General features: G+C 44.4%; 1 protein-coding gene across 5 annotated transcripts in view; it reads right to left on the minus strand.

The window, feature by feature from the left end:
- Window positions 1-271: 271 nt before the first annotated feature.
- The window catches only part of LOC129813538 (ran-binding protein 3-like), a 28,465-nt gene continuing 11,659 nt past the window's right edge, over window positions 272-17,077 (minus strand). For 3 of the 5 annotated variants that reach the window (XM_055865831.1, XM_055865829.1, XM_055865830.1), the window contains exons 8-16: window positions 16,940-17,029; window positions 16,704-16,795; window positions 16,390-16,465; window positions 15,654-15,753; window positions 15,383-15,507; window positions 11,026-11,146; window positions 7,302-7,444; window positions 4,361-4,541; window positions 272-1,999 (exon numbers count right to left, since the gene is read on the minus strand). In XM_055865831.1, coding sequence (XP_055721806.1) covers window positions 1,956-1,999; window positions 4,361-4,541; window positions 7,302-7,444; window positions 11,026-11,146; window positions 15,383-15,507; window positions 15,654-15,753; window positions 16,390-16,465; window positions 16,704-16,795; window positions 16,940-17,029 — 972 coding nt within the window. In that variant the 3' untranslated portion in view covers window positions 272-1,955. The remainder of the gene's footprint in view (window positions 2,000-4,360; window positions 4,542-7,301; window positions 7,445-11,025; window positions 11,147-15,382; window positions 15,508-15,653; window positions 15,754-16,389; window positions 16,466-16,703; window positions 16,796-16,939; window positions 17,030-17,077) is intronic. The other 2 variants (XM_055865832.1, XM_055865833.1) reach the window with 1 other exon arrangement.

Consider the following 17,077-nt stretch of genomic DNA (forward strand, 5'->3'; position numbering starts at 1 on the left):
CATTGTGCTAGAAATTCTAGCTTAACCTGGCAACACTGCCTATCACATAACATACTGTGAACCCCATTATGTCACTAAAAAAGGTTTCAGTTTGAAGTAAACATTTAACAGAAACTTGTCAAATTGTAAACTTCTCAAGCTTCCTTCCCACTGCCCATTGTGAATGAATGTCATTGCTTTTGTAGGTACATTCATCTGCAGTCCCTATTTCAGCTCTTGGCGATATGGGAGAAATTAGTGTTTGATGGTTTCATAATGAAAAATACATAAGTCAGTCCAAAATGTTTTATTTTGTAAAGAGGGAGAGGAGTTGAGAACGATTACTAAAGAATAATATATTCAACGGAGTAGCTGCGGATCGCTAACTAAAGGATAATTCATATATTCAACGGCGTGGTTGCGGATCCTATCTCAGGATCTGCTTCTGTGCATGTGCGGATCACGTTCTGTACATGTGTACATTCTCTGCTCTAGTCGTAGAGAACAGACCTATTCAGACGAATGGTGCTTGTTTAATAAAGTTAGATTAAAAGATGAATCAATGTCTGCAAGATCATTTAATGATATTTTAAATAACAGAACATTGTAGCATAGTAGAAAGTCATCCGCACATACACAGACGCTTCGGGATCTTTAGATCCCAGAAAAGTCTACTCAGCAGCCACGGCCTATATTCAAATGTACATGACATTTCAAGGGTAGTACGGTTGTTTGAATGAACTCCCATTTTCCCCCCCACAGACAAAATAAATCTTAATTCCTGCTCATTTTTTCTCTCCAAATGGATTAAATGTTTATATTATCAAACAACAAATAATACTGTATCAACACAAACGCTCAAAATGTCAGAAATGAAAACCATGACACAAAATGTAGGTAGATTTTGTTGCGTTACTTTCTTGAGATGCATAACAGGATCAATGACTAGATGATACAAAGTCATCAATTTTAAAGACATTTTCCAGGTGAATCCTTGGTTTTGTCCCAACTCTTTCCTCCAAAACATGTGCACTTGTTCACTTTCCTTCACTGATTTGAATGGAAATGTGGTTAAAACGATGGACGCCACCAATCCAATGCTTTTAGATGTGTGGGAAGTATCGTATCTCACGAGTTAGGGTCAGACCTGCTCGGACTGAATAAGTACACACTTTCAGGAGAAAGGAGATATTATTGGGACATGCCCCTTGTTGCCTGCTCCGTTGGTTATCCTTGGAGCATTAACCCACAAGAGTTGTATTTGTTTTAGTCATTTATTTACTAAATAGAAAATGCTATCATTTGAAGACTGAGTGATGCGAACTAGCCGTAGACATTAGAAACACAGTGCATATTATGTGTTGTTAGATAACTCACGAAAATTGATGACCACAAATAAATGACATATCCAGAAACTATTCGACGTTAGAGCTGGATGGATGGGGATGGTGAGCCGATGAAGGACCAGTCAAATGACTGACCATAAGACAGATCAGTACACGGTGACAGCCATGAGTTCCTCTGGAGCAGGTGCTGGTTGGGTGGGTCCAAGACGTGTGGGTGAATAGAAAGGTCCCATAGTAGAAACTGCATTCATAAAACATGTGTCATACCTTAAAATGTCAGAGAGGAAAACACCCTCACACTCATCAATATGATGAGAAGCCAAGTCACAAACCTCCCCCAAAAAGCTGTGGTTTCTTATTGCAGCCGAGAAAAAAATTATAAAAATAACTCCAGATGTTTACTTTTTTTGAATGCAAAGGAAAAAATGAACTGCACGAGTTAGGGTGAGAGACACTCGGGCACAGGTTTTTTTTAATTTTTAATCCTGGAGCTAGAATTCTAAATATCCAAAAGTACTGGTCTGAAGGACCCATGTTGGTCAAGGTGGGGTGTCCGTGGGGATGCCTGCAGTAAAATGCCCCTTAAACAGCAGCAGTATCCTGACAGGCAGTCCTTTAGGGTGACTAACGCTATGTGTTCCCAGCAGCCTGGGTCTCCCCTCCCTCGGAGTTACCTGCAGGACAGAACACTGTTAATATAATACAATCAAAGGGTTTGCCCTATATGCATTTAGCAGTGGCACACAGGAATCATTTTCCGGATGGTAAATTGTTTTCAGTGTTAAACTTAAAAATAAATAAAACCAGATGATATTAAGAATGTAGATAATAGAATGGAGCAATATTATTTTATAAATATATATATATTTTTAAATAATATCTTTGAGATTTAACAAATAACCAAAATAAAAACAAGACAGTCAGAGAGAGAATCTGAAATTCCAAAAATGTAATGGAGTCCCCATTAATTTTGTTATGTTTGAGTCATTTAGCTAGCATAAGAACAAGGCATAAGCCATGGCAAAATGTGTAGAATTGCAGGAAATTAGCTTAAAAACAGAAAAATTGCAGAGCAGCCGAACAGTGACTGGACAAACTAGAATTGTAGGCTTGGGCGGTATCCAGATTGTCATAATTTTATACCGGTACTGAACACAATGAGCTCTATTTTCAAACCCCACTGATCCTCTGTCATCCCGAAGGTTAGCAATGCTAACAAGTACATGTAAAATCCCATAGAGAATGCTAAAATGCTAACGAGCGCATTGCGAACATTTTATACAGTCTCTGAACCTAAAGTATTTGCAGAACAGTCATCCCAGCTAATAAAGTTATACAAGTAACTCAAAAAATGCTGTGCACAAAATATACACTGCTCAAAAAAATAAAGGGAACACTTAAACAACACAATGTAACTCCAAGTCAATCACACTTCTGTGAAATCAAACTGTCCACTTAGGAAGCAACACTGATTGACAATAAATGTCACATGCTGTTGTGCAAATGGAATAGACAAAAGGTGGAAATTATAGGCAATTAGCAAGACACCCCCAAAAAAGGAGTGATTCTGCAGGTGGTGACCACAGACCACTTCTCAGTTCCTATGCTTCCTGGCTGATGTTTTAGTCACTTTTGAATGCTGGCGGTGCTCTCACTCTAGTGGTAGCATGAGACGGATTATTATTTCTTTTACCAGTAAGTGCCATTTCCTGAAACCTAGAGTCTTACTTTATATCAAACAAATGTAGTTAACACATAAGTCTTGTTTTATCCTAAATGAAATGGAGGTGGTCTCAATAACACTTTCAAATGTTTCTAGGTTCAATTTAGGAGTAATGATTTGTATAATGAATAGGTGTCTATGTGGATAGTCTAGTGAAAATGTAAACAGACTTTTTTCCATTTTGTTTGGGGAGAAAATTCAGAATAATTCAATTACTGGATGCAATGTAGTAGTCTAGTTTACTGTAGGCTATTTGGTAATATGAAACAAGTGAACTAGACCTATAGGAGCTTGTTGCTGATCTCCATCCCTGACATAATCCATCAAGTTAAGTCTGACTACTAGGCTACCTAGTATCCAACATGCCTTGTTGTCATTGGTGAACGGACTATTATCAATACTTAGCAGCCTACAGATCAAGAACTGTTTAATTAACATAGGCCTACTAATCGTTAACAGTCCGACATAGCGTTACGTTAACGACGGTATTAGCGGAAAAGCTCTCTGCCTTGTCCATTTCCATCAGCACCACACACACGTTTCCTTGCTCGTCAATGCGCTCCTGCCTTCTCCTGCCTGCTACCGTTGCGGAGATCAAAGCATGCGCGGTTAAGAAAGTTTTATTTTAGTTGACTAAACGCTGTAATGACGCCTTAGCTAAGTAGACAATTAAGAAAGTGGTTGTGCACCTGACTTAGATACAATTTTGGAAAATGTATTTGGCAAACATTTCGTTCGCCATTTTCCCCTCACACATCATTGATGTAAACAAACAGAGAGCTGCCATCCAGCTCGAGGGAGGAAACCAGTTCTCTGATTGGCTCAGCTCCAACTTCAGATGGTTGAGTCAAACACTAGAATGTGCCAACTAGAAGCCTATTTTAATAGTCGTTTTTTTTTCTACCAGCATGCTTTGATCTCAAATTGCGTGCATGGTACGCAGAAAGCGTGTAGTTTTTTTTTCTCCATTCTTTAACCAGGCAAGTCAGTTAAGAACTCATTCTTATTTTCAATGACGACCTAGTGGGTTTAATGCCTTGTTCAGGGGCAGAACGACAGATTTTTACCTTGTCAGCTCGGTGATTTGATCTCGCAACATTTCGGTTACAATTCCAACGCTCTAACCACTAGGCTACCTGTCGTTGGCAGGTCTGATGACTGAACACACTATCAATAGTGACTGGAGAGATATGGGTAGACATACTGACTAAAAGTACACAAACAAGTACCAAAGGCAGTTGAAGTCTCACAAAAAGTGATTGAATGACACACCCACCCACTAATACCACTAGAGAGGTAGCTAGGTACAGACCTGCTGCTGCGTTGTTGACCTGGTCTTCCTCATCGCTGTCCCCCTCAGAGTGGGGCAGGTCAGCCTCGGGGACGCAGTCTGTAGCCGGGGCCTCATGGGGCTCCTGGTCCGCACGGCTCTTCAAGGCCAGGATACGATGGTGCAGCGCTGCAGCAAGCTGACCTGTGTCCTTAGAACTGGCCTGGAAACCAAAAAATTAAAAATCACATTTATTTTGTAAAGCCCTTTTTTACGGATTACTCAGCCTAAAACACCAAAGAGTGAGCAACGCAGAAAAACAGTGGCTAGGAAAGAAACCTTGAGAGAAACCAGGCTCTGAGGGGTAGTCAGTCCTCTTCCGGCTGTGCTGGGTGGAGATTTATGGCCTGAACCAAGAGATAAACAACTTCCGACAGACACCATTGTTTCCCCTATATGCATTTAGCAGTGACGCAGTTATATTTTTCAATTGTTTTTATTACATTTTCCCAAAGGGTAAAACGTTTTCAGTGTAAACTTAAATTACTAAAACAAGATATAAAAGTATGTAGAAAAGATAATGTAGCAAGATCATCTTTGAGATCTAACAAGCACTGAAATAAAAACTAGATAGTCAGGGAGAATGTCATGGCATGGGGGGGGGGGGTGCTCCCATTGATTTTGTTATATGCGTGATGCAGACTAGGGGATGGTGCCGTATGCGTGATGCAGACTAGGGGATGGTGCCGTATGCGTGATGCAGACTAGGGGATGGTGCCGTATGCGTGATGCAGGCTAGGGGATGGTGCCGTATGCGTGATGCAGACTAGGGGATGGTGCCGTATGCGTGATGCAGGCTAGGGGATGGTGCCGTATGCGTGATGCAGACTAGGGGATGGTGCCGTATGCGTGATGCAGGCTAGGGGATGGTGCCGTATGCGTGATGCAGACTAGGGGATGGTGCCGTATGCGTGATGCAGACTAGGGGATGGTGCCGTATGCGTGATGCAGACTAGGGGATGGTGCCGTATGCGTGATGCAGACTAGGGGATGGTGCCGTATGCGTGATGCAGACTAGGGGATGGTGCCGTATGCGTGATGCAGGCTAGGGGATGGTGCCGTATGCGTGATGCAGGCTAGGGGATGGTGCCGTATGCGTGATGCAGGCTAGGGGATGGTGCCGTATGCGTGATGCAGACTAGGGGATGGTGCCGTATGCGTGATGCAGACTAGGGGATGGTGCCGTATGCGTGATGCAGACTAGGGGATGGTGCCGTATGCGTGATGCAGACTAGGGGATGGTGCCGTATGCGTGATGCAGACTAGGGGATGGTGCCGTATGCGTGATGCAGGCTAGGGGATGGTGCCGTATGCGTGATGCAGGCTAGGGGATGGTGCCGTATGCGTGATGCAGGCTAGGGGATGGTGCCGTATGCGTGATGCAGACTAGGGGATGGTGCCGTATGCGTGATGCAGACTAGGGGATGGTGCCGTATGCGTGATGCAGACTAGGGGATGGTGCCGTATGCGTGATGCAGACTAGGGGATGGTGCCGTATGCGTGATGCAGACTAGGGGATGGTGCCGTATGCGTGATGCAGACTAGGGGATGGTGCCGTATGCGTGATGCAGACTAGGGGATGGTGCCGTATGCGTGATGCAGACTAGGGGATGGTGCCGTATGCGTGATGCAGACTAGGGGATGGTGCCGTATGCGTGATGCAGACTAGGGGATGGTGCCGTATGCGTGATGCAGACTAGGGGATGGTGCCGTATGCGTGATGCAGACTAGGGGATGGTGCCGTATGCGTGATGCAGACTAGGGGATGGTGCCGTATGCGTGATGCAGACTAGGGGATGGTGCCGTATGCGTGATGCAGACTAGGGGATGGTGCCGTATGCGTGATGCAGACTAGGGGATGGTGCCGTATGCGTGATGCAGACTAGGGGATGGTGCCGTATGCGTGATGCAGACTAGGGGATGGTGCCGTATGCGTGATGCAGACTAGGGGATGGTGCCGTATGCGTGATGCAGACTAGGGGATGGTGCCGTATGCGTGATGCAGACTAGGGGATGGTGCCGTATGCGTGATGCAGACTAGGGGATGGTGCCGTATGCGTGATGCAGACTAGGGGATGGTGCCGTATGCGTGATGCAGACTAGGGGATGGTGCCGTATGCGTGATGCAGACTAGGGGATGGTGCCGTATGCGTGATGCAGACTAGGGGATGGTGCCGTATGCGTGATGCAGACTAGGGGATGGTGCCGTATGCGTGATGCAGACTAGGGGATGGTGCCGTATGCGTGATGCAGACTAGGGGATGGTGCCGTATGCGTGATGCAGACTAGGGGATGGTGCCGTATGCGTGATGCAGACTAGGGGATGGTGCCGTATGCGTGATGCAGACTAGGGGATGGTGCCGTATGCGTGATGCAGACTAGGGGATGGTGCCGTATGCGTGATGCAGACTAGGGGATGGTGCCGTATGCGTGATGCAGGCTAGGGGATGGTGCCGTATGCGTGATGCAGGCTAGGGGATGGTGCCGTATGCGTGATGCAGGCTAGGGGATGGTGCCGTATGCGTGATGCAGGCTAGGGGATGGTGCCGTATGCGTGATGCAGGCTAGGGGATGGTGCCGTATGCGTGATGCAGACTAGGGGATGGTGCCGTATGCGTGATGCAGACTAGGGGATGGTGCCGTATGTGTGATGCAGTCTAGGGGATGGTGCCGTATGCGTGATGCAGGCTAGGGGATGGTGCCGTATGCGTGATGCAGGCTAGGGGATGGTGCCGTATGCGTGATGCAGACTAGGGGATGGTGCCGTATGCGTGATGCAGACTAGGGGATGGTGCCGTATGCGTGATGCAGACTAGGGGATGGTGCCGTATGCGTGATGCAGACTAGGGGATGGTGCCGTATGCGTGATGCAGACTAGGGGATGGTGCCGTATGTGTGATGCAGACTAGGGGTGGTGTCGTACCGATATTAGGAACACTTTGACCCCCTGGTCCTCTGTGTCCATGGCGGTGACGCGGACACTCTTCTCGCTGGCCTTGTCCACCTGCATCTGGGGCCACAGCTTGGTGTTCAGGATCAACCTTAAGCTGCCCTGGGTCCGCATCACTGGGGAACACAGATATATACATACACACAGGGTAGTTACAGACAGATCGCTGGGGAACAAGGATAGATATATATATACAGTTGAAGTCGGAAGTTTACATACACTTAGGTAGGAGTCATTAAAACTCGTTTTTCAACCACTCCACAAATTTCTATAGTTCTATAGTTTTGGTAAGTCGGTTAGGACATCTACTTTGTGCATATGACACAAGTAATTTTTCCAACAATTGATAAAAGACAGATTATTTCACAATTGTATCACAATTCCAGTTGGTCAGAAGTTTACATACACTAAGTTGACTGTGCCTTTAAACAGCTTGGAAAATTCCAGAAAATGATGTCATTGCTTTAGAAGCTTCTGATAGGCTTATTGACATCATTTGAGTCAATTGGAGGTGTACCTGTGGATGTATTTCAAGGCCTACCTTCAAACTCAGTGCCTCTTTGCTTGACCACATGGGGAAATTAAAAGAAACCAGCCAAGACCTCAGAAAATAAATTGTAGACCCCATGTCTGGTTCATCATTGGGAGAAATTTCCAAACGCCTGAAGTTACCACGTTTATCTGTCCAAACAATAGTACGCAAGTATAAACACCATGGGACCACGCAGCCGTCATACCGCTCAGGAAGGAAAAAAGTAAAAAAGTTCTGTCTCCTAGAGATGAACATACTTTGGTGTGAAAAGTGCAAAGCAACCCCAGAACAACAGCAAAGGACCTTGTGAAGATGCTGGAGGAAAGAGGTACAAAAGTATCTATATCCACAGTAAAAAAAGAGTCCCATATCGACATAACCTGAAAGGCCGCTCAGTGAGGAAGAAGCCACTGCTCCAAAACCGCCATAAAAAAGCCAGACTACGGTTTGCAACTGCACATGGGGACAAAGATCGTACTTTTTGGAGAAATGTCCTCTGGTCTGATGAAACAAAAATAGAACTGTTTGGCCATAATGACCATCGTTATGTTTGGAGGAAAAAGGGGGAGGCTTGCAGCATAAGAACACCATCCCAACCGTGAAGCACGGGGGTTGCAGCATCATATTGTGGGGGTGCTTTGCTGCAGGAGGGACTGGTGCACTTCACAAAATAGATGGCATCATCAAGAAGAAATTATGTGGATATATTGAAGCAACATCAAGACATCAGTCAGGAAGTTGAAGCTTGGTCGCAAATGGGTCTTCCAAATAGACAATGACCCCAAGCATACTTCCAAAGTTGTGGCAAAATGGCTTAAGGACAACAAAGTCAAGGTATTGGAGTGGCCATCACAAAGCCCTGACCTCAATCCTATAGACAATTTGTGGGTAGAACTGAAAAAGCATGTGTGAGCAAGGAGGCCTACAAACCTGACTCAGTTACACCAGCTCTGTCAGGAGGAATGGGCCATAATTCACCCAATTTATTGTGGGAAGCTTATGGAAGGCCACACGAAATGTTTGATCCAAGTTAAACAATTTAAAGGCAATGCTACCAAATACTAATTGAGTGTATGTAAACTTCTGACCCACTGGGAATGTGATGAAAGAAATAAAATCTGAAATAAATCACTCTCTCTCCTATTATTCTGACATTTCACATTCTTAAAATAAAGCGGTGATCCTAACAGATTTAAGACAGGGAATTTTTACTAGGATTAAATGTCAGGAATTGTGAAAAACGGAGTTTAAATGTATTTGGCTAAGGTGTATGTAAACCTCCGACTTCAACTGTTATATACACTGCTCAAAAAAATAAAGGGAACACTTAAACAACACAATGTAACTCCAAGTCAATCACACTTCTGTGAAATCAAACTGTCCACTTAGGAAGCAACACTGATTGACAATACATTTCACATGCTGTTGTGCAAATGGAATAGACAAAAGGTGGAAATTATAGGCAATTAGCAAGACACCCCCCAAAACAGGAGTGATTCTGCAGGTGGTGACCACAGACCACTTCTCAGTTCCTATGCTTCCTGGCTGATGTTTTGGTCACTTTTGAATGCTGGCGGTGCTCTCACTCTAGTGGTAGCATGAGACGGAGTCTACAACCCACACAAGTGGCTCAGGTAGTGCAGTTCATCCAGGATGGCACATCAATGCGAACTGTGGCAAAAAGGTTTGCTGTGTCTGTCAGCGTAGTGTCCAGAGCATGCAGGCGCTACCAGGAGACAGGCCAGTACATCAGGAGACGTGGAGGAGGCCGTAGGAGGGCAACAACCCAGCAGCAGGACCGCTACCTCCGCCTTAGTGCAAGGAGGTGCACTGCCAGAGCCCTGCAAAATGACCTCCAGCAGGCCACAAATGTGCATGTGTCAGCATATGGTCTCACAAGGGGTCTGAGGATCTCATCTCGGTACCTAATGGCAGTCAGGCTACCTCTGGCGAGCCCATGGAGGGCTGTGCGGCCCCACAAAGAAATGCCACCCCACACCATGACTGACCCATCGCCAAACCGGTCATGCTGGAGGATGTTGCAGGCAGCAGAACGTTCTCCACGGCGTCTCCAGACTCTGTCACGTCTGTCACATGTGCTCATGTGCTCAGTGTGAACCTGCTTTCATCTGTGAAGAGCACAGGGCGCCAGTGGCGAATTTGCCAATCTTGGTGTTCTCTGGCAAATGCCAAACGTCCTGCACAGTGTTGGGCTGTAAGCACAACCCCCACCTGTGGACGTCGGGCCCTCATACCACCCTCATGGAGTCTGTTTATGACCGTTTGAGCAGACACATGCACATTTGTGGCCTGCTGGAGGTCATTTTGCAGGGCTCTGGCAGTGCACCTCCTTGCACTAAGGCGGAGGTAGCGGTCCTGCTGCTGGGTTGTTGCCCTCCTACGGCCTCCTCCACGTCTCCTGATGTACTGGCCTGTCTCCTGGTAGCGCCTGCATGCTCTGGACACTACGCTGACAGACACAGCAAACCTTTTTGCCACAGTTCGCATTGATGTGCCATCCTGGATGAACTGCACTACTTGAGCCACTTGTGTGGGTTGTAGACTCCGTCTCATGCTACCACTAGAGTGAGAGCACCGCCAGCATTCAAAAGTGACCAAAACATCAGCCAGGAAGCATAGGAACTGAGAAGTGGTCTGTGGTCACCACCTGCAGAATCACTCCTGTTTTGGGGGGTGTCTTGCTAATTGCCTATAATTTCCACCTTTTGTCTATTCCATTTGCACAACAGCATGTGAAATGTATTGTCAATCAGTGTTGCTTCCTAAGTGGACAGTTTGAATTCACAGAAGTGTGATTGACTTGGAGTTACATTGTGTTGTTTAAGTGTTCCCTTTATTTTTTTGAGCAGTGTATATATATATACACACACAGGGTAGTTACTGGAGAACACATATTTACAGGGTAATTAGACAGATCACTGGGGAACACATATATCCATTTTAAATTCAGGCTGTAACAACAAAATGTGGAATAAATCAAGGGGTTACTTTCGGAAGGCATTGTATTCCTTCAATCCTTTTTGGAATGTTCAATCCCAATAACCATGATGACTGTGGTAGGTTCTTAGGAAGACATTGTGAGTTATCCTGTAAGTTACTGAGACAAACAAACATTCATGAATGTGTACAGGTTTGTGCACCTACCTAGGCGTGACTGTAAAGATCCGTCATCTGTGGATGCCATGTCATTAAGCCTGAGCAGCCCTCGACCTCGCTCTATCCACGACTGGGCCGTCATGTCAAACACAAACAACTTGCACTGGACCTGAGAGAGGGACAACAAATCAATTTCAATTTCAATAGAAAGTTTGCAAAAATAGATAAAGATTCTGCAACCATGGAGAGGTAAATACTTGTGATTTTCCCATAAATAGACATTGATTAACTCTTTGGTCCTATCACTGTTTAATTCATTACAAATAGCGCTGCCTACCCCAGACGACTCGTTTTTTAAATCATATGAGAATTATTATTTTATTTTTTTTGGAACGCTAAGCCAGACAAAATTAAAAATGTGCTTATTTATCCAGCCTGTATCACATCTGGCTGTGATTGGGAGTCCCATAGTGTGGCGTACAATTGGCCCGGTGTCGCCCGAGTTTTGCTGGGGTAGGCTGTCATTGTAAATAAGAATTTGTTCTTAACTGACTTGCCCAGTTAAAAATATATATATTATATAAAATATGAGTTTAGGGGGCTAAAATTAAATATTTAAAGCTTTAAACCTCTCACTAAAAGCTTCACTCATACATAAGTAATACTTAAACCCCAAATGGTTCTCCAGTAGATTATGAAGGCTCATCCTTTGTTCCAAAGTGGCCCTTTCTCCTTCATACAGATTACAACTTCTCATTACCGACTAATTGAAAATGATATGTTGTTTAAAGTATCACCTTTTCTTAAACAAGCCGTACAAAGCTGGTTACAATTTCAGTTTTATCCTCCAGAAAAACGATAGAACAAATGTTATGGTTAAACTCAAATATACTGATTTATTAAAAAATAAAAATAAACATGTTTTATTATATTTAATAATGATATTATGAATAGTGTTGGATTCAAAATGTTGAACATTGAGATATTAAAGACATGATAGATCAGACGCATAGTACATAAACGAGTGAGATCTGGAGAAAGACTGAGTGGCTGTGGAATGTGCTGGGTGGACGGGAGGAGATCAAAGGATTGCTATAGGGGAGGCAGATGGACATCTGGATTAGGCGAAGGAGGGGTTGAGGTCAGATCCCCTGAAGGGAGTAATAAGGGTTTACTATCCTCTTCCTGTGGAACCATAAGATGTAAGGATTGGAGAGAAGGAGGAGTGTCTTAAGTGGGATATATATACCTATGATGGTGAGAAATGTTTTGGCCGGTCTGAATTACAGCTGTAAAAGACCCTTTGGGCAGAATTAAACTTGGTTAAGCTTCTCTAATGTCGGAGTTATTTACTCTCAATTTTTTTAACTAACAATAGAAACAGTGGAGCTATGTCACATATGCAGCTATCGAAAATATCTATTCAATCCAAAACGAACAACCAACTGATTGCAGCATTACCACAAACATGGAGGCAAGTGGAAAAGGGAGAAGGTAGGGAACTTGTTTGCCTGCCATATATTAAAATATACTAATTGGCTGAAAGGAATTGGCATAAATAGAATATACCAGTTTCAGTTGAGGACAAATGTTGACAGCGGCACAATACAGATTGCAAAATAAAATGGGAAGAGATTTTTTGATGTACCGATTCCATGGCACATGGCTTACGAACTGGTACAAAAGTTTTTCAATTTAAATTATTATACACAATTCTTGCCACCAACAGAATGATATATATATATCAACTGCGAGGACGTATTTTCAGCAAACATACAAATATTTGAACAACAAGATTCAACAACTGAGACATAAACTGAACAAGATCCACAAACATGTGACGAACAGAAATGGAATAATGTGTTCCTGAACAAAGAGGGGGTCAAAATCAAAAGTAACAGTCAGCATCTGGTGTGGCCACCAGCTGCATTAAGTACTGCTGTGCATCTCCTCCTCGTGGACTGCACCAGATTTGCCAGTTCTGCAAGTTACCGGACATTTCTTTCCCTGTAACGCACAGCGTTGAGATTGCCTGCAATGACAACAAGCTCAGTCCGATGATGCTGTGACACACCGCCCCAAACCATGACGAACCCTCCACCTCCAAATCAATCCCGCTCCAGAGTACAGGCCTCGGTGTAACGCTCATTCCTTCGACAAACGCGAATCCGACCATCCCCTCTGGTGAGACAAAACCGCGACTCGTCAGTGAAGAGCACTTTTTGCCAGTCCTGTCTGACGCAGCGACTGAGGGTTTGTGCCCATAGGCGACGTTGTTGCCGGTGATGTCTGGTGAGGACCTGCCTTACAACAGGCCTACAAGCCCTCAGTCCAGCCTCTCTCAGCCTATTGCGGACAGTCTGAGCACTGATGGAGGGATTGTGCGTTGTTGTTGCCATCCTGTACCTGTCCCGCAGGTGTGATGTTCAGATGTACCGATCCTGTGCAGGTGTTGTTACACGTGGTCTGCCACTGCTAGGACGATCAGCTGTCCATCCTGTCTCCCTGTAGAGCTGTTTTAGGCGTCTCACAGTACGGACGTTGCAATTTATTGCCCGGGCCACATCTGCCTCCTTGCAGCATGCCTAAGGCACGTTCACGCAGATGAGCAGGGACCCTGGGCATCTTTCTTTTGGTGTTTTTCCAGAGTCAGTAGAAAGGCCTCTTTAGTGTCCTAAGTGTTCATAACTGTGACCTTAAATTCCTACCGTCTGTAAGCTTTTATTGTCTTAACGACCATTCCACAGGTGCATGTTCATTAATTGTTTATGGTTTATTGAACAAGCATGGGAAATAGTGTTTAAACCCTTTACAGTGAAGATCTATTTGCATTTTTATGAATTATCTTTGAGAGACATGGTCCTGAAAAAGTGAAGTTTCTTTTTTTGCTGAGAGAGATATATAATATAGCATACAACAATCTCAGCTCTGTAGATTTTGCTGCGAAGAGACAGAATCATTAGATAATTTATTCTGGTATTGCCCCTATATAGCTTGTTTCTGGTCACAGGTTCAGAAATGGTAAAAAATAAATAAAAAAAAACACTTCAAATGAACCTTCCATATAGTCGTTTTGGGGGATTTGGAAAGCCATAGTCAATAAATAATACTTGTACAAAAGGTTCATCTTTAGCTCACAATCTGTGGATACTATACGATTAGAACGGTTCAAAATGTTTGTAAAACATCACAGAACAAAAAAAATATATGGCACATGGAAACCAAACGAGGTTGGTCTATCGTGATAGGTGGGATGGGCTGAGAGTGGCTGAGGGGGTGGGATTAAAGAGCTTATGTTTGGTAATGTACTATTGTTATGGGATTGCTTTATATAAAAAGTACCATGTATGTAAAATGTATATTTAGCAGAAAAGCTGTAAAAGAAATACTAAGATATTTGTCCTCAAAAGAGGGCTTGCCGATTTTGTCTCCACACACATTACTGATCGGCGGGGTGTATGTATCAAGTGTCTCAGATTGTGAGTACCGCTCTAGGATCAGCTCCTCCCTGTCCATGTAATCGAATACATTATCCTAGATCAGCTCCTCCCTGTCCATCTAATACATTATCCTAGACCAGCTCCTCCCTGTCCATCTAATACATTATCCTAGACCAGCTCCTCCCTGTCCATCTCATACATTATCCTAGATCAGCTCCTCCCTGTCCATCTAATACATTATCCGAGACCAGCTCCTCCCTGTCCATCTAATACATTATCTTAGACCAGCTCCTCCCTGTCCATCTAATCTAATGCATTATCCTAGATCAGCTCCTCCCTGTCCATCTAATACACTATGCATTATCCTAGACCAGCTCCTCCCTGTCCATCTAATACATTATCCTCGACCGGCTCCTCCCTGTCCATGTAATACATTATGATCTGAAAACTAATCCTTAGTGACTATTGATGGGTTCTGACTACTAAACTTGAAAATATGAAATATCCTTATTTCATGTCACTGAGGGAGAGGGGAATGTAGGACGTTTACATTCAGTCAGAACATGTTATTGTCAGACATCAGGGATCCTATGGAAAGGAGAAGGGCCCACAGTCTGGTACAAGTCAACAGGACAGCCGTGAGTTGGAGAGGAGTGAGGAATTGGGGCCGAGGTCAGGTCAGATGAAGAGAGAGAGAGAACAGGCATCACTAAAGTCCTGCCTAGCAGCAGAGATGTATTGGCTGTCCAGATGTGTAAGGAGGAGAGACAGCATAGGAGGAAGATTTAAATACCAAGTGCTTATGTAAATATGGTCTGTCTGTTAAGCCGTCTGTAGCATCGAGTGAATAAACTTGGTTTGAGCTTTCCCTAGTTGTCCATTAGGTTGTAAATAAACAGAGTAAAACTAAGACTACGCACCTTGATGTATTCCAACATAGTCAGCAATAGAGACTAGCCACCGACCTGTAAAACGTTACTTTCTGATTCCTCTCCAGTTTTGACGTCTACTTTCTCTAAGATACACTTCTTGGCTGTGGCTTTGGTGTACGCTGCTGCAGACTCCTCCAGTGACTCTGTCACGTTGTTACCTGGGAACACACACACACACACACAATGACGCACATCTAACTGATTAACACACTGGGGCCAGCACTAGTCTGTAGTAAAGATAGAGAAAGCCAGTCTCTTAAGATTTATACTGCGAGACGTGTGTGTGTGTGTGTGTGTCTCTTACCCTTCTCTGGTGTGTTTTCCTTTGAGGAGGGTTCAGACACAGGGGGAGCCGGTAAGTCTTTACAGTCCTCTTCTGATGCCTCACCTCCTCTAGGAGGACTCTGAAATAACACAGGAGGCAGCCAGTCAACCACACAGGAGGCAGCCAGTCAACCTCACAGGAGGCAGCCAGTCAACCACACAGGAGGCAGCCAGTCAACCACACAGGAGGCAGCCAGTCAACCACACAGGAGGCAGCCAGTCAACCACACAGGAGGCAGCCAGTCAACCACACAGGAGGCAGCCAGTCAACCACACAGGAGGCAGCCAGTCAACCACACAGGAGGCAGCCAGTCAACCACACAGGAGGCAGCCAGTCAACCACACAGGAGGCAGCCAGTCAACCACACAGGAGGCAGCCAGTCAACCACACAGGAGGCAGCCAGTCAACCACACAGGACGCAGCCAGTCAAACCACACAGGACGCAGCCAGTCAAACCACACAGGACGCAGCCAGTCAAACCAGTGTCTCGACAGTACAATAATAAAGTCCACTCATAATATGTGTGTGGTTTTCTAGTCCCAACTCAAAACACATTGTCTTGCATGATTGGATTTGCTACAAGATTCCATAACAGTACCAAGGTTGATCCATTTCTCATGGAGCTGTATCGATTAGGGTTTTCGATCTCCCACCAGCTCTACTGTTTGTCATGGCCTGAAGGAAAACACCACCCGCTAAAACAGTCTCGACTCACCAGAACCCTCTCTGACATGTTCTGCCCAAAGACAAATTTGGCCCCCTTGTCCGTATTGTTTGTGGCGTTCTTTAAACTGGAGAGGTTGAAAAGAAGAACAATAAGTTATTATTAGAAGGTCAGTCATTTAGCAGACACTTAATTACGGCTTACAATTACGGCTCAACTTACAATTACGGCTTTTAAAAACTAAGGTAGCTGAAACCATAATATTACGAGCTTTATAAGTTCAACCTTCAAAATAGTGAAAAGAGTAAAATGGTCTGAAAAGCCAGTAATAAGATTTTTTTTCAACTCTGAGGACACTACATTACCTGGGGGTGGCAATGTACTCTAAGAAATAGTTAGTTCCCTCCTTCTGAGAGGCCAGGGGCAACGACTTGCCATCGTTAGTGCTCTCTTCCAACTAGAGACAGAGAGAGACAGACAGAGAGGAATAGAGAGACGTTACCAAAGAAACTGAGATCATAATTCACTTCATTTGAGAAAATGTACAAAAAATGAATAAAATATTGAAAACAGCCTATCAGCATCCTACAAAAATATGAACCTTCGCTCTGTCTTTGATATTTTGTCCAAACACGAAAGAGGACTCTGCAGGACAGTCGTCCCTCATTCCGTCCTCCTCTTTGTCACGTTTCTAGATTAAACATATATTGAATTTAACTTTAAAATGTGTTGTTGGTAA

This window comes from Salvelinus fontinalis, chromosome 17, assembly GCF_029448725.1.
Source record: "Salvelinus fontinalis isolate EN_2023a chromosome 17, ASM2944872v1, whole genome shotgun sequence".
NCBI classification, from domain to species: domain Eukaryota; kingdom Metazoa; phylum Chordata; class Actinopteri; order Salmoniformes; family Salmonidae; genus Salvelinus; species Salvelinus fontinalis.